This window comes from Agelaius phoeniceus, chromosome 10 (assembly GCF_051311805.1).
Source record: "Agelaius phoeniceus isolate bAgePho1 chromosome 10, bAgePho1.hap1, whole genome shotgun sequence".
Taxonomy (NCBI): Eukaryota; Metazoa; Chordata; class Aves; order Passeriformes; family Icteridae; genus Agelaius; species Agelaius phoeniceus.
The window spans coordinates 22789577-22811962 of NC_135274.1; the positions used below are offsets into that span (position 1 = coordinate 22789577).

A 22386-nucleotide genomic window follows, 5' to 3' on the forward strand; every position below is an offset into this window, starting at 1 on the left:
AGGAGGGAATATCCCTGCATATAATATTTCAGACTGTTCTCAATCAACACTAATTTGGAATTCAGGATCCATTTGTTCAACATGTGAAATTGTATCACAAATGACACTGCTATTTGGAAAAAACAAAATGATACTAAGAAAACCCACAATACTTCATGAGGGAACATGAACATCTCATTCTAGATAATAAATACTACTTCTATTGAAGGAGATGCACCCAGCTAGAGAGGCAAAATAATAAACTCTCTAGCAGAGAAGATGGAATTAGTTCACTATTAATGTAAAATATATTAAGTAGATGATATATATGATCTGCCATATGGGAATATTTAGGTGTTATTGAACTGGGAAAGGCAAATGGTTATAGGGTGATGCAGTCCAAGATAAAATTCAGCATCTGCTTTTCATTTCCATAACAGACTCCTATTTATAACCTCTTCTGATTATACAAGAAATACTAAAATAGGAAAAAAAAATGCTGACATATATCCCTTGAAAGTAACAGGAAGACCAGGGAGAAACCAGCTTCAGCTTCTTGGGACTGGCAGGTCCCAGCAGTGCTGTTCCTCTGAGTCTCTCACTGCTGTGTGCAGTGATGGCCATGACTTTGGAGCATGTTTTTGTTTTGTTTGCCTGCACAGATAAAGGATCCATCCGTAGCCTGAAGACAGGTGTTGGAGAGCTGCTCGGGGAAACCAGGTTCTGGCACGGAAAAGACTATTGCAACTTTGTCTTTAAAGACTGGGTTCAGCTCGACAAGCCTTTTGCTGGTGAGTGGGAGTCTTGGCATTCCCCAAACTTTCTTCTGTACCTCTTCAGTCTCAGGTCTTATTTTTCCTGCCTCCAAGCCAGAGGTAACAAGGCTGGTTTGGTTTGGTTTGGTTGCTAGGAAAAAGCAGCAAAACTCCCTTTGAGGGATTTTAGGGCCAATTATGCTGTTGCAGTCCAAGTCATCTGCCTCAGGGGTGCTTGGTGCCAGAAACCTCAGTGTGAGAGGGGGATGCTGTGCTTTTCCACACCCATGTCCTTTGTCTGAGGAAGTTCAGCCATGCTCCCCTGTCCCCCAGACTTCATTGACAGGTACACCACGCCCAGGATGCCCTGGCACGACATCTCCTCCGTGGTGCACGGCAGAGCCGCGCGCGACATCGCCCGGCACTTCATCCAGCGCTGGAACTTCACCAAGGTGGGTGTGCTCTCACTGCTGGGGGCACGGAGATAAGCACAGCCTTGCCTCATCCCCCTGCCCTCTGCAGGCATCTGTTTTATTTCCTTGTGTGTTGCAAGAATTTTTTCTTTATCTGTTGCAAGCATTTTTTCTTTATCTGTTTTTTTCCCTCCTGTGCAGATTATGAAACCCAAATACCGGTCCCTGTCCTACCCATTCCTGTTGCCAAAATCTCAGCAAACTGCTCATGAGTTGAAGTATCAGGTGCCTGAGGCTGTTCCTGCCACAGTCCAGGTGGGTGTTGGTCTCCTGCTCACATACTCCTCAGAGGGCTTGTTCTGCATCCTCCCAGGAAGTTTGAATGCCTGACAGACCCTCTGCAGAACTTGAATTCTAAGATGCAAAACTCTTGTCTAATTCAACTCACAGATTAGGTGATCAGATCCTCAAATGTAGTAGAATAATGCAACACTTTTAGTAGAGAGGCATTAATTTATATCTCCATCTTTGAGGTAAGGGGACTAAAGTGTCTGCAGGTGGTGGGAACACTGTGACTTTGCACAGCTCTGTGGTTTAATGGTTTGTTTTCTGCTGCTCTTCCTCTAACACCTAACATTTGGGCTTTATGATTCAAGAAGGCCTGATGGGTTGAGGTTACCCACTGAGTATTTATGTCAGATCTCAGAGCAGTCTGCCAGGCCCTGACGCCTCGCTCAGACGGGTGGTGGTCAGTGAGAGCCCAGCATTAAGTGAAGTCTTGGAGCTGGAGTCTTGCTTTCTGCCTTAAGCTTCATCTGCACTTTATTATGCAGCCCTACACCCCTGTGGGTCTTCTGCAGTTCCACACAGTCAGCCCACAGTCTGATTTGTGACAATCAGTCTCACAGTCAGAATTGCCAAGATACCTCTGTTTAAAAGCCCAGTTCACTCTGTCAAGTGCACATACTTGAATACTTGAATATTGATCTTACCCAGCAGAAATAGGAACTTGTTGAAGAGTACAAAGTCAAAATAGTTATGCTGAAGCAGCAAAACCATTGTGTGTCTCTGTGGATGAAAGATGTATAAAGTAAGAGCAGTTAGACCAAAACCAGGAAAAATGCATGACTTTGCTCTTTGTAAGGAGTGGTCTGCCCAGATGACAGCACTGCTTGGGGAAGCTTAGTGAAATAAGATGCTTTTTTCTGGGTTTGTGGATTGCCAGGGCATTGTCTGCTCCTCTCTGTGTGGTGTGAGGGATGGGCAGCACAGGGATCTTGTGTCAGGGTTCTGGGGTGTTTTACATCAGCCTCCAAAGCAAGGCTCCCAGCTTGCTGGGAAGTAGTCCCCTTCAGGCATCATCCTGTTCCCTGTGGCTGTAAATGCCTCCCTGTCTGTGTCTGACATCAGCTTTTTGGGAAATCTTGTTCTCATGGAATTGATGGGGCTTGTGTCCCCTGAGCACGCTTCAACCGCAAGATAAGCCACAACTTCTAAATCACGGGGTTTGCTGTAGCAAAAAGTTAGAGCTCTACTGATTACAGAACTGGAAGCAGTTCCCAAAGGAGAAATTAAACTGAGAAAAACCTAGATGCAGCTTCTCTTCAGCCCAGCTGCAGAGCTGCTGGCTCAGGGCATCAGGCCATGGGAGAGGAGGATGGAGCTCAAGCAGTGAGTGCAGAATCCGCAGGCTCCGGTGCTGAGTGATGGGTGAGCAGTTGGAGAACCAGCCTGGCCACCACATTGCTGAGGCATTGCAAATAACTGGTACATCCAGGAAATGGGGGGCTGCTCTCAGTGATGCCATAAACAGCAAAAAGAGAGCAGGTTTGTCTTGTAAATTATTCATTTGAAACTACCTTGCTCATTTCTTATTTATGCATCTGTCAAAACAGCCCTGCATGTAGACAGATAAATAAACCTATGTGATATTAGGCTGCAAATGGGTTGTCCTGAAGTGTACCAACCTTCCCAGTATGAGGGAAAACTGGTGGGGAAGAGCACTTGCAGTGCCAAGCCTGGTGGAAGCAGTGAGGGGGGCTCCTCTGCTCAGGCTGGGGCACCTGTCTGGGTGCAGGTCCCCAGGCTGCTTCAGCTGGGTTATGGTTTCTGGGTGCCCTCCTCAAGCTCCAAGGCAGGGATTTGCAGGCACATAGTAAAATTTTGACTGTCTCCTCCCTAATACCCACACTGGCCTGTTTTCCCTTGGTGCCCAGGTGACACAAGTGCCCTGAGCATCCCTGAAGTCCCACAGTGAATCTGAAAGTGACTCAGTCTCTCCTCCTGATGGAGGTTTCAGATTTGGCTGCTGTAGGGAGTGAGGACATGGGAGGACACCTGCAGCCTGGATCTGAACTCCCTCTCCTGGTTGCCTTTTTCTGGAGCTCTCGGGGGTGCATCAGGGCATATCTGTGTGACTTCTCCTTTTCTGCAGGGACAGAAATATCAGCCTCTTGCCTGTCCAGTTTATTCATTTTGGAGCAGAGGGCTCAGGTGCTTGCATCTCCTCTTGCAGTGGTACAGTTCTGCACAGAAATAAGCAGATATCCTAAAATCTCTTACCAGCTTTTTACCCAGAAAAACTAAAGCAATATTCTTGTTCTTAGTATTGAATCCTTTGGCTGGCCAGCAGCCAATCCCCTGTTATCTCCATTTGAGTACTGTGTAGGGATTTTATAGGCAGCAGTTACTGCCCCAAGGTAAAATCCAGCATCCCAGGACTGTTCTTGGCTGTGGGGTGATTGAGGAAAGCCTGGCTGTTGGATTTCTTGTTTCTGACCTTGTTTGCAAATCTGTCTTCAACTGTGGGCAGATCAGAGGAAAGGAAAACACAAAGGATCCTTGGGGATTGCAATGTTGCTGCAAGCCCAAACCATTGACCTGTCAGCAGCAGATTCCAGCCTCATTGTACCATCTGGTTTTGCTCTCCTCTGTGAGAGGAGAGGAGTAGGAAAGCATCTCTGGGAGGACAGAGCACTGACAAGGGCTTTCCCTTGGGCAGGGAGGATGAATGCAGTGTGTGTGGGAAACACTGTGGAGGTACAGGCTGGGAAGGAGGAAAAGGAGTCAGGCATGCTCTCCCAATCCTCTTTCATTTGAACTTGCAATAAGCAACGTGATTTTTGCAAGAGCACATTGATTTTTGCAAGAGTCAAATAGAGATCTGCCAAAGGCACTGCCAGATTTTTTTTTCCACTATTCCATCTCCCAGTTTCCACTCCAGGGTTTGCAGTTATCTGCCAAAGCCAGCATTGCAAAAAATGTGATGTGGTGAGGCAACATCCCATTCCTGATGGAAATGCAATGAAAGTTTAATGCTCTGGCAGCCCTCACCTCTTTGAAGTCTGTGTGAGAGTCCTGCTTTGCTCAGGGTTTATGCACCAGCCCTCAGCAAACATCACATTTATTACCCTTGTATCAGTTAGAGAAGTTAAAGAGATGACAAGCTATTGAGAGGCTCAAGGGAGGGGAAGGGAGAGGCTGGAACATGGAGACTCCAGCTCTGCATGGGAGGGGCTCTGCTGGGCAGCATGTGGCCTTTTGTCCCCATGAAATAGGTTGGGTTTGAACCAGCTGCCTTTAAATACCCTGACAGGAAAGAGAGGTGTCCAGCAGTGTGAGCTCAAACATCAGTGATACGGGAAGGGCAGTGTAGCAAATTTCCAGGTGTGGATATGTGTGAGTGCCACAGCTTTGTCTCCATGGGATGTTGCCTTGGTGGCATTGTCCTGTCCCTGTGGCTGCAGACCTGTTACAACCAACTTCATTTTGAGAAGGTCCAAGATGAAACACCTTTTACTCATTCTGTCTCATCCAACATTTTCTGACACCTCTTCATCCCTTTGCAGGGGGATTTGAGGTTGTAGCTGATGGGAGCTTTTTGGGTGATGCCGTGCCAGCTTTTTGGAATGAGCCATGACACATTGCTCTGGGGTGAGGCAGAGGGATGGTGGCACTGTAATAGGGGCAGCCCAGGGTGTGGAGTGAGCTGGGGTGCCAGTTATGTGGAGGGGTGAGGAGGAATGTAGGGAAGGGCAGGTAGATGATGCACTGGGAAGTCATGGTGCTGCAAAGGAATGGTCCTGAGTGATGGTTCTGTTGTGTTAACTAGCAAAAAACAAAACAAAACAAACAACAAAACAAAACAAAAAAAAACCCCAGATTTTGTGCACTAAAAAGCTACAGTCTGCCACTTTCTGAAGTGCAGTTCCAGATTGCTGTGCTGCTGAGAGTGGAAGTGCTGTGAGCTCCAGTCCAGGCTGCATATGGCATAATTAGCCTGCTTTCAACCCTGAAAAACTGGTTTTTTCTGTTCTTATTAATGCCAGTAACAGCTTATTAATGCCAGTGGTGGAATTTTGTTCAAGATCTCGATCTGCTGTGGTGCTCAGTGTTGTTTCAGCAGTGCTCAGCTTGGGATGAGTGGGAACTCTCAGCCTTGGCTTTGTAAACCAAATGAGTGATTAAACACCTTTGGGAATGATCAGCATGGCCTTGCAGAGGTTTGTGCAGGCAAAGTGCAGCTGTTTGGCACTGCTAAAGGCTGTGACAGCCCTTGTATTCAGGCTCAACTCAATCCAACATTTGTGACCCCAACACTCAGCTAGGGACACTGCAGAGTGCACCCTCCTGTTGGCCCAGAGAGCAGCCAAATATGAGAGTTGCAGGACCTGTTTTCTACTGGGAAAAACAGATGTGGGAGAAAGCTCCTGTCCAGGTGAAGGAAGTAGCTCAGGAGCCATCTGCTGTTTAACAGCCATGGCCCCAAGTGCCAGCACCAGAGATCCTCTGGAGATGAGAGGATTGGTTTGGTGGATTCCCAAGACATGAGGATTTTGCTGGAACTGACACAGACATCTCACAGATCCCCAGCCCCTGGGTCGTGTGCTGTGTGGGACTGGCCCCGAGTTCCAGTATAATGGTTATATTGAGATATTTTAAGGCTATTGTTTCAATGTTTTTGTCTTGACAATGTTTAAACAGAGAGGCTAATGATGAGTAACTATTCTCCCAAGCACGTACTCTGCCAACACTTAATTAAAAACTACATTTCCATCTAGGAAAGCGTCACTTGGGGTGTAGTGTGGCTGCCTCTTGACTCAAAGGGCAGGAGCAGGAGGTGCCACAGCATCTCTGGCTGGGGGGGATGAGATGCTGGCTGCTGTGGGGCTTGCTCAGCCTGACCCAGAGCACAAACAAAGGTTATTTCTCATGTTGGTTGGGCTCTCTTGCACAAAAACTGCAGGGTGGAGGGGCAGGACATGCCCTGGCCATCCTGCAGGAATCTACTTTAAAAGTGGATTTCCAGTAAAAACTAAGAAATAAATGTGGGCAGCTGAACAAAAAAAATTAAAAGTTGTATCATCACAAATGGGATGGCTTGTGCAAGAATTTGGCAGAAGAAACAATTGACCTCAAGTGCTGAGGACAAAGGCATGGCCTGCGTTATCAGACTGACTGTATGATTCTGTACAACCTCCTTGGGGGAAAAACACCCTGCCCCAGCTGGAGGCCAGCTTTAGAGTGCTGGGCAGATCACTGCTGGGGATGTGCATCCCTAAAGCTTGGGAATTTAGGTTGTTTTAAAAGCAGTTTATGTTAAGACCTTAAGCAAGAGCAAGCATCTGGAGCTGCTCAGGTGGGAGAGGGCCCTAGTACAGCAATGGGACAGGGCTCTTATGTTTTTAATCAAAACATTGCTAAGCATTAATGATGTTTCTGCCTGCTCTCTCTCACAATTACAAATGCACTATAAATGTTGCACTTACCACCTCATTGAGTGACAGCCTGCTGTGCCAGGGAAGAGCCTTGGCCCTGGGATAATCCAGGTGCCATGGTGCTGTCCTGGAGGGACAGAGCTGAAGGTGTCTCTCTCCTGCTTTCCAGGTGATCCGCTCTGCTGCTGACTGGTCTGCTGGCATTAAATACCACGAGGAGTCCATCCACAAGGCCTACATCAGCGTGATAGAGAACAGCAAGCACTACATCTACATAGAGGTCAGTGCCAGGAGGGCAGGCAGGAGGGTCCTGATGCTCTGGGCATGGCTTGCAGCCATCAGGAGGGTGATTACTTCTTGAGGTTTGGCCCTCAGTTTTTATGCATTTAGACAGATCCATAACCTTCAGTGGTCTTCAGGCCAGACTGATGGCTGTGTATCCTGACAGCCATCTGACCACGAGGTGGGAAAAAGTAGACCTCTCCTTTATTAGGCTCTTTGGAAAATTGCCAGCAGCTTTCATGGCCTGTGCAATAGTCTCCCTGTCCCCTCTGTGGCTTTGCAGTGTCCCTTGTGCATGCCCAAACCTCCCACTCACAGGGCAGCTCTTCATCCACACAGCCTTCATCTGCAGCAATCTCTTGTGTCAGAGTGACACTCAGTGCTGGCTGAATGGAGATGCTTTTTCTCCTCTTTTTTTTTTTTCCTTAGGCTCTTGTTAGGTTGCTCTTTACATGAACTTTCTAAGGAGTGTGATTAATAAGGACTAATTCATTCCCTAAGCAAGCACAGACACACATATCATTTAATCATAATTTTAAAAAGCCTACAATCCAACGGCACACAAACCCAGCTATCTTTAGTTGCTCTTGGTCTGAAATAAAGCATGCAAATACTTTGGGTTGGTTGCTGGCAGTGTCTGACAGTAGCTTCTCTTGCTTTTCCTGCAGAACCAGTTTTTTATTAGCTGTGCTGATGACAAAGTTGTCTGGAACAAGATCGGTGATGCGATTGCTCAGAGGATTCTTAAAGCTCACAGGTAACCTGTTCTCAGTGAGGCAGTGGAACTCTTCAGTGCATTTCCATGGTGTGGTGCAAAAAAATAACCCCTCAGTGGCCACAGCTGGACAGTAGCTGTGCCAACACAGAACTGATGGGTTGAGCATCTGCATTTGCATCAGTGAGACTCCTGAGTGGTTTCTTTGCATACAGAAAGTGATTTTCTGGACTTACCCCAATGTAAATGTATAACTACAGAACTTGTTTAAAGACAAGTCCTTTGTGTTCTGGTTCAGTGACACCTTTGCTCCATTGCCAGTTTGCCTTGAGCTGGGTGGTCAGGCAGTTTCATGGGTGGGAAGTGTGAACTGGGATTTGTGGTTTATTTAAATCATCTAAAGAGGAGCTGCTTCAAACTGGGGAAGCAAACACATTTTGAGGATTTGACTGCAGGGTTCTGCTATTGTTTGAACAACTTTTTCTGGTACATGCTGGAGGGTGTTCACCACCTCCAGTCTTTGCAAGGGGACCATTGTTTGTTCCTGGATGGATTGAATCCAACCATGCTTTAGACACTCCTTCAGCACACCTAACCTTGTGCTAACATTAATGCCACAGGTAGTGCCTTGTCTTCACTTTGATCCTGGGCAGCCTTGCTTAGGGTTGCTCCCCTGGAGTCTCTTTGAGACATACATTTCATAGTATAAAACTGTACCCTGCTCCTGCTGGGCTGAAATACAGGAAACTTTCTAAACTTTTCCCTTTCATCTCTCATGGGCTTTTTTGCCACACGTGGTGATGTTTTCTTGCATGGATTGTTTTTTCCACATTGTAGTTGTCCAGAACTCTGCAGGGCCTGCTTTTCCACAAGTTTTCTCTCCAAGGTTGCAGGAATTTTTTTCTTTTTTGCACTTGAGCTTGGAAATTCCCACTTGGATAAAGGCATCCAACCTGAGACAGCCACCAGAGTGCAGGACATGTCTGCAGGGCCCCAGGAGCTGCCCTGGGCCTGGCTATGTTCAGAGCACTGTGGAAAGAAGAGCACTATTGCAACAGGGAGAGCCTGGGTGTTATCTGCTGTGGTATTAACAATGGGGTGGAGTTGCCTGTGATCTGTGTGAGCTGCAGTGAGTAGCCCAAAAAACTGAAATTAGCTAAGGATGAAAAGGTGGGATGGATTTTCTCACCTGAAAAAATGTGCAGCTTTGAGGCTCAGAGGCAGCTGGACAGAGCATCTTAGGGCACCTTCCAGTGCCTAAAGGGGCTAGAGGAGAGCTGGAGAGGGACTTTGGAAAAGGGCATGGGTGACAGGACAAGGGAAATGGCTTTGAAGGCCAAGAAGATTAGATTGAGCATTGGGAAAAAATTCTTCCCTGTGAGGGTGGTGAGGGCCTGGCAGAGATTGCCCAGAGAAGCTGTGGCTGCCCCATCCCTGGAAGTATCCAAGGCCAGGTTGGACAGGGCTTGGAGCAGCCTGGGACAATGGAAGGTGTCCCTGCCATGACTTTGGAGCTGGAGGAGCTGTAAGGTCCCTTCCACCCAAGCCGTTCTGGGATCCTGTGATCTCTGTGCTGATTGATGTCTCCCTGGAGAGCCTCTCTGGGCTGCCTTTCCTGCCTTTGGGAACTGACCACCACAGGTCCTTTGCATCAGTGGCCTGCTGTTAGCAATGCTACTGAGGCAGCAGCCAGTTCTCCAGGGAATCTCTTAAGGTTTTCCCATTTTATAAAGTTTATGTAATCTGTCATTCTGTCCAGATACTAAAAGTCTATCACAAAAGGGAGTCACACAGGTTCTTAGTGACCCATTTCCAGATATGATGCTCACTTCTGCATTACTCCAGTTGTATGCCAGTACTGTGCTGGCTTAATGTTGGCAATTCCTAACTGAATATAAGGTTCAAATTCTACATTACCTAAGATTAAAAGTAAATTCAGACCTAAATTGTTTGTATCATAATGCTAATTTTCCAAACTGCCCCAGGAGAATAGCATTTAATTATAAATTAAGGTCTGTAGTGAGCTTGTATACTTCTCACTCTTCTAGACTAAATATTTTCTACTGATGTTATTAATAATGTTCTTTTCTTGGTTTCCTCTTTCTTTCATGGGTGGCTCTCTAAGCAGTTTAGTAAACATTGTCCTTATACAAACAAGCTGCTTTTTGGGGAATGCTTTTGTTGGTAGACCTTTCTCATGATACAAACAGACTTGGTTTCACAGTCTCTTGTGTTTGGGTAAGGCCTCATTAACTATTTCTGAGCTCTGCTGGTGAGCCAGAGCCACTCTGCAGTGCCCAGCACAGCTGGAAGGAAGCTCTGGTTGAAATGAGGCACACAGGTCCTCATTGTCTCCCTCCCAGCTCAGATGGGACCCCACTGCCTCGCAATTCCCACACCCCTAAATTCACAGGCATGGCTTGCCCGAGGAAGGAGTGCTGCTAGCAAAAACTGCAGACTGGCTCTTCCTCCAAGTGCTGCTGAAATGGTTTTGTGCTGATTAAACTGTGTTTGCCATCTAGTGGCAGCATCCTTCCATGGATCATCATCCTCTTCCTTCTCCTGCAGGGCACAGAGCAGGGAATGCCCAGTGCCCAGGGGCACCTGGAAAGTGCTCTCAGAGCAGGTGCACCTGGCATTTGTCAGCAGAGGAAACCCAAAGGGAGCTTTGAGAAAAGCCCCAAGCAGTCCCTAATTGTAGCTTTTGTTCTGAGTGGGGTCAGGATTAGGGTATGGATTAGTTTGGAGAACTCTGGAAGTGAGATTTTTGGGTGCTGTGATGTATCAAGAATATATTTGCCTTCCCCCAGTGATCAATGTTCTGCTTGTGCCCTGAACTTTTTCCACCTTTTGTGGAAACCTTTGTCCCATTTGCACACTCTCTCTATCTTGGGTTTCTGACTTCTGAAACCAGGAGGCAGTGGGAATGTTGGGTTAGGTTTTGGGTTTCTGTAAGCTTTGTTGTGCTCTGCCAGGCAGCTGTCCCCACCAGTCTGCACCAGAATCAGTGTGACTGGCATATTGGGGTGCTCAAACAAACTTCTATAGTGGCAGACAGAACCTGAAAAATCCTTAGCCTGCCCCTGAATTTCAGTAAAAATGTGTTTCTTTTCCTTTTGCTTCTTTTGTTGTTAGCTGAGAGTAAATTATTCCCTGTGCTCCTGAAGGAGCTCTCAGAGCAGCACTGATGGCAGGTGATGATTCCCTGAAACTGGAACTGCACTTCACACTTTGCTCCCTCAAAGTAGAGGGAGCCTTGGATGGGAACCAACTCAGTCATCTCAGGGGAAGTGAAAGCAAGGGTAGTTGAGCTGGTGTGAAGCTGTGCCTTGCCCAGGCTGACATTCCCCACACTCTCTGCTCCCCAGGGAGAACAGGCGGTTCCGAGTGTACGTGGTGATCCCGCTGCTGCCCGGCTTCGAAGGGGACATCTCCACAGGAGGGGGGAATGCCCTGCAGGCCATCATGCACTTCAACTACAGGTACCTCACCAGGCTGTCAGAGCCCCCTGCACACCTCCACTGCTGCAGGGGGTCCCCAAGCCCCACCTGCCATCAGTGGGACCAGCACGGACAGAGCTTTGGGCAACCCGGTCTTGGGGAAGGTGTGGAGCTAGCATGGATCTAGATGAGCTCTAAGGCTCAAGCAACCAAGCCACTCTATGATTTGTTTTCTGTAGCCATGGTATTTTCTGAAAAATCCTTTCCTTAGGATTTTTCCTCCTGAGAAGCTGAGAGGCCTCAGGAACAAAATGTAACCAATGGTTATCTGCTGCTGTGGAATGCAGCAGGTGCATCTGTGATTGGTCTCATGCAGTTGTTTCTATTTAATGGCCAATCACAGTCAGCTGGCTCAGACTCTCTGTCCAAGACACAAGCTTTTGTTATCATTCTTTCCTTTTCTATTCTTCTATTCTAGCTAACCTTCTGATTAAATTCTTTCTTCTATTCTTTTAGTATAGTTTAATATAATATATATAATTAAATAATAAATCAGCCTTCTGAAACATAGTCAAGTCCTCATCTCTTCCCTCATCCTAAGATCCCTGTGAACACCATCACATTTTCCACTTTGCAGATTAATCAGACTTGCTGACCAAGATTTGTCTCCAAATCTGCCTTTTCAACCAATACTTGGCCTGGCTCTGCCTGTTGGCCCCATGCAGGCAATGGCATCTTCCCCAGTGTGATTCCCCTGCTCCAGGATGGATGTTTTGGGGGGGCACTTGCAGCCCAGCAGGTCTCATAGGAAGGACTGAGATGCAGCAGGGTGAGAAATGTAGAAGGCAAAATGGCCCAAGATGGTTTTACTGGAAAGCTGCTCTGTTAGAGTGTGGCCAGGGCACAGTCAGTGTGCAGAGACTGCTGCAGCCCTTAGAGTGAAATCCCCCTTGTCTGCTGGCCTGCAGGGGTCCTGCTGCACCTCCAGGAGGATGGGGGGCAGGGGACACAAGCAGATGGAAAGTAGAATGTCCCCTTCACCCTTCTGCCTGAGCTTCCTCCTGCAAGGGCAACCAGAGGAAATTGCCCGTGGGTTGGTTGGTTCTCAGTGGAATTCCAGCTGTGGCTTTTCCAGCCCAGCCATAATCACACAAACTCCCTGACCTGGTGTTCTGCATGTTTTCTTAACGTGATTTCACACCCAGGCCTGGCACAGGGGGTGGCAGCCCTGCTTGTCACACATTTACAATCATTGCCACGTGCTCTAGAAGGCAGAAGTGCTCCCCAGCTCCTCTGTAGTTTGGAATAAGCTCCTTTTGGAACATGAGCAGTCCTTGAAGTAGTAACAGTCATTTGGGAAAAGAAGCACCCTGTTTCTCCTGCTGTTTGAGAGGCAGCTGTGTTTGTGATTTACCCCACCCAGTTCTGCTCCAGCACAAGCTGCTGTCTGGAGCCACGGGGGTGCTGATAGCTGCCTACTTTATTTCCAGGACCATGTGCCGAGGGGAAAACTCCATCCTGGGCCAGCTGAAGGCAGAGGGTAAGAACCTTATTCCTCTCCTCTGTGTTGTTTACTTTGGATGCTGCTGTTTGATGGATGCATCTGTAACACGTAATGCAGCACGTGCTGCGGGCTGAGAGCGACCTCCTCCTTGCCCCTTACCTCCTCCCATGGAGAGCTCTGCTGGGTCACACAGGCCATGGCCACTTGTCAGAATTCAGACCTGGCTGCAGCCCTGATCCAGAGGAGGGGAGCACCCCAGGGAGGAGCACAGCACAGTTGCAGCTGCTCAGGATTGTGTTATTTGGAAAATGTCCTGAGCGGGGTCACGCTTCTGGGAGCCGTGAGCGCTCAGCCTTCCCCGTGGATCCCACACAGGGTTTATTCCTGGCAGTTGTCAGATGTGGAGAGGAAGAACCTGCCTAAGCCAGGAGGCTGTTTCCTTGCCATGAGGAATCCTGCTGGAATTTGCTCTGCTGGGAGTTGGAGCACTGTGAAAACCCACATATCACAAACACTGGGACCGTGCATAATGCTCCATTTGTTCTAGGTCCTGGTGTAAATCTGAACTGCACACAAGTGCATTAGGACACATTTGCCTTACTGACCATGGAAAAAAACACCTGCTTCCAGCCTCCTTTCTGCAGCATCTGCAGAAAAACAGTCTCATAGTCCACCTATTGTGCTGTGCCCAGGAGACTGGAGTAATTTCTCACTGAAGTGGGAGTCTCTGAGCAGGCAGCAGATCAGAGCAGCACAATGAGTTCACAAGCAAATTTTCAAGTCTATTAAAAAAAAAAACAACTCTTTCTGTTATCTGTTAATTTATAAGTTTTAAAAGTCAAAAGTGAACTATATTCATAGGGGTCTTCATGTAAACAAGGTGTTTTTTTTTTTCTCTTCTACCTCCCTCATCCCATCAGTTTTCTTGTCTTTTAATTTTCAGTTGGAGATAAGTGGATAAACTACATATCCTTCTGTGGCCTTCGAACATATGCAGAGCTGGAAGGAAAACTGGTCACAGAGCTCATCTATGTGCACAGCAAACTGCTCATTGCTGATGACAACACAGTTATAATTGGTGAGCAGGGGCTCTCAGGAGAGGCTTGTACCTGGATCAATCCCCTCCCATCCCCATGCACAGTGCAGGCTGTAGGGCCATGGACTTTGCTATGTTGTCATTTCTTTCCTGAGAAATACTTTGCTGTTTAAAAAAAAAAAAACAACCCCAAAATCCAAACTCATAAATTCATCAAGAGGGAAGAAAGGATTCAGAGGGCTGTCATTTCATTTGTTTTTCTAAAATCTTTTAAATCTGTGTGTAACCGTGAAGAGAATCCCAGTGCAGGGAATATTGTCCATCTGTCTTGTATCAAACTCTGCTCTAGCAGGAAGACTTGTGAGACTTGTCATCTGTTCCTGAAAGAACAGAATGCACTGTAAGATTTGGAAGGTTTGGACAACATGTGTCATGTATCAGCTCTATTCCCTAAGAATGGGACAATATGCTATAGGGAGTAATAGATATCATTTCATCCTCTTCTCTTACCGTATTTATTATGAGAACATGAAGCAAAGACAAGAGAGTTCAGGCTCAGAGCTCTGCACTGCAGCAGAATTTCAGCCTGTTTCTTTAAAGAAGCCCTTTTTGAGCTGTTACATCAGCAATAAAAGCTTTGCCAATGAATACCTTAATACCAGATTTTACAAGACTCAAAATACTCCCTCCCTTCAAAGCAGGGGTCTCAGATGCCCTGTGGTGAGGTTTGCTCCTCTGTCACCTTCTCAGATCCTGTCTCCAGTGCACAGAGTGGCTCTGAGGTGGTTTGATATCACAGCAGGAGCTTTGTTGTTCCAGCTGGGATGGTCTGGGGGGGCCTGAGGCAGATCTTAGTTTTTATTTTCTGTACCTATAAGCTTGAGGGTAGATTTTTATACAGCCTGTGCATCTCTGCTGCCTGGTGAGAGGATGGGAAGTCATCCCTTTTCCACATGAGAGAGAGTGCATGGAAATTCAGTGCTCATGGAGCTTCTGGGCTGGAGGAGAGGGTGAAAGGACAGAGAGGCACTTAGCTGGATTTTCCTCTGGAGGTGTTGGCTCCCCTGGAGTCAATCCAGTTCCTGGGAAGGCTCAATGGCTAACTGCAGCCTGGGGGTCTCTTACAGCTGTGTCTGGAGATTTTTTTATCATTGTTTTGGTCGTTTCTGTGGGTTAATGACCTCATTATGCCTATCCTTCCCTGAATCTTGCTGTTCCCTTGGAGCCCACAGCTGCAAGCAAACAGTGTTCCCCCATGCCCTGCTTTCTGATATCTCTGTAGGACAGAGAAACCTGTTTGGGGGAACAAAGCCTCAGCTGGTCTTGAGCAGATCCCCCTGAATGGCACAGCAACCTGGTCTAGTGGAAAGTTTCCCTGACCATGGCAGGGAGGTAAAAAGGAGAGGAGCTTGAAAGTCTTTTCCAAGCCAAAGCATTCTGTGATTCACCCAGAGAGCTTATCCTGCCTCAGGTAGCTGGCTATGCAAACCAAATGCAGTTCAGACCTTTGAAAGCTGTGGCTCCTTCAGCAGAAGCATCTGGGAAGTTGCAGAAAGAACAAATTTTGAAAATGTTGGCCTGGGCTTGGCTGTGATTTAATTTTCTTCCATTGAAGCCTACAAAAATTAGGTGTTTTTTTTTTCTCTTCCCCAGCTCCTCTCAGGGTCTGTGTTTCCATAAGGAAGCACCCTGGCTGATGCCTGGGCTTACCTAGAAACAGAGGCCAGACAAAGTTAAAAAGATACAAGGGGATATATTTATTGAAGGGCCTTCAGGTACAGTAAGGGCAGACAAAGCCTCCCCAAGGGGCTACACCCAAAATGGACAGTGGTCATGAGTTTCTCAGACAGATACAAGTTTGGTCCATAGTATCTAATTATAGATTCAGGTAATGAACTCATATACTCCAATTTGCTCCCCACCCTGATTCACTTTTGTTTGTACTTTTTGGGACCTGAGGCAGATGGTGTCCTTGGTTCTCAGGCTTAGAAGGATCTGACCAAAATGTGTAGAGAGCTTACTAACCTCTATGTGGAGTTGAAAGTTACAGGATCTGAAAAACATAACAGCTAAAACCTTCATGCATCAGGTTGGGGATTTAGCTGTCGGAGCCGAGGGTGTTCCCCGCGGGGCCGAGGGTGCGGGGGTCCCCGGGGTGGCAGCGGGTGGTGATGGAGGCTGTGCAGGAGCACCTGGAGCAGCAGTGAGACATTGCCTGTGCCTGCCCTGCCCAGGCTCTGCCAACATCAACGACCGCAGCATGCTGGGGAAGAGGGACAGCGAGATGGCCATCATCGTGCAGGACAGCGACACCGTGCCCTCGGTCATGGACGGCCACGAGTACCGCGCCGGCCGCTTCGCCCAGTCCCTGCGCCTGCGCTGCTTCAGGTGGGGCTGCAGGGACACACACACGCTGAGCAGGGAGAGGGGACAGGGGAGGCCTTGCTTGGGCTTCACCTGCCCCCACAGCCTTTCAAACCAGTGGGTAACACTGCCTGCCCAAGCTCTGCTCGGCCTGGACTTAGCCCAGGGTTTTGCTGCTGTTTCCTCACACTGCTTCTGTCCACAGCTTGCTGGCTTGATTTTAAAAATTATTTTTGCTCTGGGATTTCACTAGAAGCACTTATAAACAAGTGGTATTTCCCCTCCAGATCCCGTTTGCACACTCTCTCAATCTTGGGTGGCAGTGTCACTTTTTAAAGGAAGCTTCTTTGCTGGGAGCAGCCATCTGGCCCCACAATACAGCCATTTTTAGTTTAAGGCCTTTTTCTTTCTTTTTTTTTTTTTTTTCCCACCCTATTTCCCATCTGGACAGTTACTGCACAGAAGAAAAGGAGAAAATCAAGCAGCTTTAGAGCTGAGAGATTATCACAGGGCATGGGAGTGGGAGGGTGCTGGGAGCACACAGGGTTTGGCAAGTCCCAAGGAAACTCCTTGTCTCCTGGCATTTATCAAGAGGGGAGTGCCCAGTGTTTCAGCCTGTGTGAGCATCCATCCCTTTGTCTTCTCAGGGTTGTCCTTGGCGGCTCCGACCTCAATCCAGAACACCAGGATCCCGTCTGTGACAAATTCTTCAAGGAGGTGTGGATTGCCACGGCAGCTCGGAATGCCACCATCTTTGATAAAGTGAGGAGCACGGCAGCTTCCCCCTCCCTCCATCCCACACAGAGGCAGCAGATGGGAGCTGCAGCACAGGGAGGGCAAAGAGAGCAGATCCAGTTCCTGGGGCTGGACTTTCAGAGATGTTTTGAAGGAGTGAGTAGTGTCAGATGCAAGAGCTGTGAACAGGAAACTGGAGCTGGTGCATTCTCAGTGTGACAGCACCCATGAAGGCAGCAGATCAGATTTCTTGTGTTTGCATCAGCTGTAGCCCCAGTGAATGGCCATGGTGTAGTTACTACTTGTAATTAGCCACAGTGTAATTGGAGTAGAAGCAAATTTTACTTCTGTCTTTTAATGAGCTTTTGCAGTGATCAGAAAAGGCCCTGGAGCTTCCCCTCTGCCTGCTGCAGCCTCATCCAGGGCAGGCCCTTACCTCTTCCCTCCCTGCTCTCTGGGCTGTTGATTCAGTCACTTCCATCCTGGGGAATTTGCACTGGATGCTTGGTTCTTTCTCAGGAGCTCTGCATGGCTGCATTTCCCCTACACTGACAGGTGACTTCTTCTTTCTGTTCTGATCAGGTGTTTCGATGCCTTCCCAGTGACCAGGTGAATAATTTAACCCAACTGCGTGATTTCATCAACAAGCCCAAATTAGCAACTGATGATCCTGTGAAAGCAGCAGAAGAATTGAAAAAGATTCGTGGGTTTTTAGTCCAATTCCCCTTTCGTTTTCTGGAGGAAGAGTACTTGCTTCCCTCAGTTGGAACAAAGGAGTCCATGGTACCCATGGAGGTCTGGACTTAAGAAGATGCAGACTGCTTTACCTTTTAAAGTCTTGTTCTCAGGAGAGAAGATAATGAAAAACACGAGATTTTGGAATGTGAAAGAAGACTAAAAGCTTCTCCACCAAGGTAATGAGCCCTTCAGAAGGATTTTGGTGGAGGAACTTGAAGCAAATCAACACTAGCAGACGAGGAGCAGAAAAACTTGGAAATGGTGGCAGATAGAAGTTTAACTTCTGGAGGAGTTACTTCTTCAGGCATGTTCTGAGCATCTAAAGGATGCAGGCTGCTTCCTAGGACAGGAACTGACTCCCAGTCGATGTTGTCACCACTGCCAGCTGTATCCTGTGGTTGTGATCGTGCTGTGGCTGCACAGGAGTCCTGGGCTGCCTGTACTGCTTCTCAGGCTTTGGGTATCTGCACCTTGGCTCGCTGGAGTTCCCCATCTCACCCTTCCACATGCCATCAGAGCACACTGTGCAGCCCTGCCACTGCTGGGAAGTGCCATTTGCTGCTGCCTTGGGCTGTCCTGCAGCTTTCTGAGTGTGTTTCACTTCTTAAAGGGAAACAGACTAACAATCCTGTATCAGAATCAGCATTTCGGTCTCTTCACCCCTTTGGGGGAAAAAATCTTTTTCCTATTGCAGCTGGAGCAATCAGCAGCCCTCAGGCTTGGCAGAAGGCAGTCTCTGGAGCTGGAGGTGCTGAAGGTCACTGGAGCTTGCTGGCCTTTGCAGACACAGCACATCAGCTTGGTCCCACTGAGTGTGACTGTTTTCCTCAAGCCTGAGGTGTCCAGAGCTGAGGGAAGCCAAGGCACTGCATGTAACAGGACTGAGACTCAAAAGGCATCATGATCTGAACCAAGCTCTGCACTCTGCTTGTGTGTTCATCTTGCAGCATATGGGGAGATTTTCATTTCCATCCCTTTCCCCTACTTAAAAGAAGGGGAAGGCCAGTAAGCTGACACCATGTTCAGAGCAAGCTGATGTGTGGATTTGTAGATGGGGTGAATGCAAGGGGGAAGGGGAGCAGGTGACAAAGGCTTGTCTCTGCTCTGCTTTGTTACTGATCCAGCCACAACCTGGAGTGCAGTCATGCAGGCTGTGTCCTCCCAAGCAGAGATAAAACTCAGCATACACATTCCTGTTTTACATTGCTATAAGAAGGTTTCCAAAGCTCTTCTGCACCTCCCTGTACAGAGCAGTTCAATCCAGCATCCTGGGAAGAACACTACAGTTCCTGGGTTAGGACCTCGTGTGGTGGGCACCAGCCTGGGTGTCAGCCCATGCTCCATCCTGCAGTGAGGCCATGTCTCCCAATTCCCTGTCCAGCTCCAGCCTGAGGTGTTCCTGGCAGCCTGCAGTGCTGTGCCAGCCACTGGGATAATGGAGCATTAGGAAACACTTCAGGAGAGTGGGATCTGGAGGAATGGGAGGCTGAGCTCTCCTGCTGCCCCTGCATCTGGGCATCCTTTCCCTTCCCAGGGTCATACTGTGCCCAACACTCCTTGGTCAAAAGGCCCAGTGAACTGGTATTTATTTTGTTTCACAGAAGAATTTCTATTTTTTCTTTTCTACGTCTTCCAGCAGTTTTTAACTGGAAAATAATCCCACTGGTCACCTACCTATCCCCAAAAGGTAGCTGGCATGACATTTGAGCTGATTGCCTTGTGTGTTCAGACCTGTAAATAGGCACCAGCTTATTCAGTCCCTGCTGCATCACCCAAATAGGGAACAAACCCCAGATGTTTTTCCAAATCTCAGCCCATTCCTACAGCTTCCACTGTTTTACACTTGTGTTTTGTAGATGCAGTTGCCTTCTATGCTCCTTTCTGGCATCTGTGGTCTGGTTCACCTTTGGGAAGTGCATGTGCAGCATTTTATGTGATTGAGTCCAGGGGGTTGATGGTTTTACCTGGCATGCTGTAAGCACAGAAATATCTTCCCTTGACATTTTTCCCTTAAAAAACCTGACCAGGGGTCACCCCCCACAGAGCCAAAGCAATGTGTGCCCTGACCATTTCCAATCAGAAAGATCAAAGGTGTCCTGTGATTTCACATCAGTGCAGGTTCAGAGCTTTGCTCTCCTGATGTTTTTAGCTGTGTTAGTTTGACTGAAGCTGCTGACTTTAAACAATTACAGCCTGCCAGAGAATCCTTGTCAGTCACACAGATCCATGTTCAGAGTCAGAAAGTGTTCAACCCCACCACCTGTGCACTGAACCTTGAAGTGCAACACTCCTGTCACCTTCTAAGTGCTCTTATTCTCCTCATCCTCATATTAGCAGAGGTTTTTATAATTGTTAAATTATCCTTACATTGTCTTTTTAAATGGTAGGTTGCTAATTGTTGGGGCTTTTAACTCCAGAGGTGTTAACTCTCCCTCTGCCAGGCTGCTTTGGGGAACAACCACTCAGGTTCTGCAATGCTCAGCCCCTGGGTGATAGCTGCTGGTCCCCAGTGACACAGCAGAGCCATGGAGGGAGATGTAATCAACTGATTTGGTATGAGAAGGTGCTAATTAAGGAGGTCTTTCATTACTGAGGTAGCAGACAGGCCTGATGTTGGCTGTCTGTCTGGGAGGAGGTTCCCCTCTGTGGAAACAGAGGCATTGTGCTAACCATCCCTGCCCTGTGTTGGTGCTAAATTCCTGATACCAGGAGTTTAGAAACATTCAAATGCAAGCAGGGTGTGCAGCCTCAGCACAGTGAGGAGATCCCAGCATCCCCAGGGGCTTGTGGGGCCATCAGGTTCCCTATGGAAGCAGCACTGCTCACCCCAGACAGACAGACAGACAGCAGGACAGGACCACTCCAGTGAAGGCCCTGCTCATTCCCACCCCAGGCTGTGCTGTTTGGGGCTGCCCCCTTCCTGTCTGCTGCAGGTTTGTTTCTTATATTAAGAAGCCTGTGAAGTTGAACACCTGGAGAGAGTTGGTTTGTGCACCTGAACAATCACAGCTCCTTTGTCTGTCTTACCAGCGTGGGCCTCAAACTGGAGAAGGTCACCCACGGTACCCAGGGCTGGAACAGGGGATGTGGATTCAAGCACTAGCAACCCCAGAAACATCAACTGTTTCTTGTGGCATTTATTTGTTACAACTATAGGAAAAGAGCAATTCTCCCAGGCTCAGACTTTATTTTGTAATTCAACCCGAGTAGAACACTTCTTTCCCCTTTAAATTATTCTTTAACAGGTATCATTTTGAGAACTCATGCTCCTTTCCTTAAATTTTAATAGTCTAATATTTTAAAATACGTGTTTTGTTGTATAGATATTGGACTGGATAAATGTTTCACTGTAAAGTTAATGCATGATCTAAAAAATGAGGGATAAAATGTCATTGTCTGCAAGAACTGTACTAAAAACAGTTTATAAGAGAACCACTCCAGTGCTCCATGAAGAGGCAAAGTGCTCAGATCAGTATCTGATCTCTTGGTCTCAGTTTGTCCCCTGACTTGGTGAGCTGTGCTGCATTAAACCCCAAACACTCCATTTTCCTTTCTTTTGATCAAGTTTCACAACATGATTTTGCAATGCTGGTGCTGTCCCTGGGAGAACCTCAGTGCAGGTGTTGCCTGGCTGGGACTCTTCCATGAATAATTTCCAATGAATTTTTTCCTTCCAGAGGGAGCATCCCTGTACAATCAAGTGCAGATGTGCTGTTGTTATTTCAGTGTAAGGAGCCTTGAACTCTTGTAGCAGGGACACTCTGGGGGTTGTATCTGGTCACAGAGCTGCGTTTGTGGGGACACTCCCATACCAGCATGAGAGAACTGTAGGATAATGCCATTTCCCTCTCCTGCTGCATGTGGAGCCCCAGATCCATGCTGGGCTGGGCTGACCCCTCTCAGCAGCAGCAGAGCCTTTCATGGTGTGGTGGCCAAGGGGAAGAAAAGCAGAGCAGGACATGAGCAGAGGCTGGCATCCCTTGGGTGCCCCACGAGACAGGAACACACTGTCAGAGCTCGTGGCACTCATTCTGCAAATGGCTTCAGCCAAGCAATGCCTGCTGCTGTGCTGAGGTCCTGCTGAAAGCAGGAGCTCTGCAGGACCCTGCTTTAATCCCAGAGTGGAACTTCATGGCAGTGAATCAGGGCCAGCCTGTGAATCTCAGTGTATCCAAGTGGAGCTGCCCCAGTAACCACACATTGACCACTGAATGCAATGATCCTCTTGGGGTGTCACTTTTTTTTTTTCCTATTTTCCTTTCCTTGCCTGCTTTCTTGTTATATTTTCCAGTATTTGTGGTTATTCTATTTTTAACCTTCCAGTGTCTTCGTAAAATCTCCTCTATGTAAATAATTCCAACTTTCTCTAGTCCTGACTCTAGGGAAATGAGAAAGAATCAAAAAGTCACCATTTGGGGAATGTTTTGTTGTGTTCTGGTTGTGTATTTTTTTTTTTTTTTGAAATTATCTCTCTAGCTAACCTAATCCACAAAAGGAGAGCTTCCACTTGGGGTGTGAGCACAGGTCTCCCTGTGTGCCTCCCTTGACAGTGCTGCTGTGATACAGAATATCCCTTCTGTGAAGGCTGCTGGAATTGAGTTTTGTATCCTTGTTCCTGCTAACCATGGCTTTCCTTTCCACTCCATTTGTATCTGGTAAATGAATGTGCATTAATGGACTGAAAATACAACAGATCATCATGTCAGAA

General features: G+C 47.6%; 1 protein-coding gene across 2 annotated transcripts in view; it reads left to right on the forward strand.

The window, feature by feature from the left end:
- PLD1 (phospholipase D1) overlaps nt 1-22386 on the forward strand; it is a 62870-nt gene extending 40484 nt beyond the window's left edge. For both annotated transcript variants that reach the window (XM_054639180.2, XM_054639179.2), the window contains 11 exons: nt 642-770; nt 1068-1186; nt 1349-1462; nt 7034-7144; nt 7815-7903; nt 11230-11343; nt 12792-12841; nt 13749-13883; nt 16076-16229; nt 16853-16967; nt 17523-22386. In XM_054639180.2, the coding sequence (XP_054495155.2) occupies nt 642-770; nt 1068-1186; nt 1349-1462; nt 7034-7144; nt 7815-7903; nt 11230-11343; nt 12792-12841; nt 13749-13883; nt 16076-16229; nt 16853-16967; nt 17523-17747 (1355 nt within the window). In that variant the 3' untranslated portion in view covers nt 17748-22386. The remainder of the gene's footprint in view (nt 1-641; nt 771-1067; nt 1187-1348; nt 1463-7033; nt 7145-7814; nt 7904-11229; nt 11344-12791; nt 12842-13748; nt 13884-16075; nt 16230-16852; nt 16968-17522) is intronic.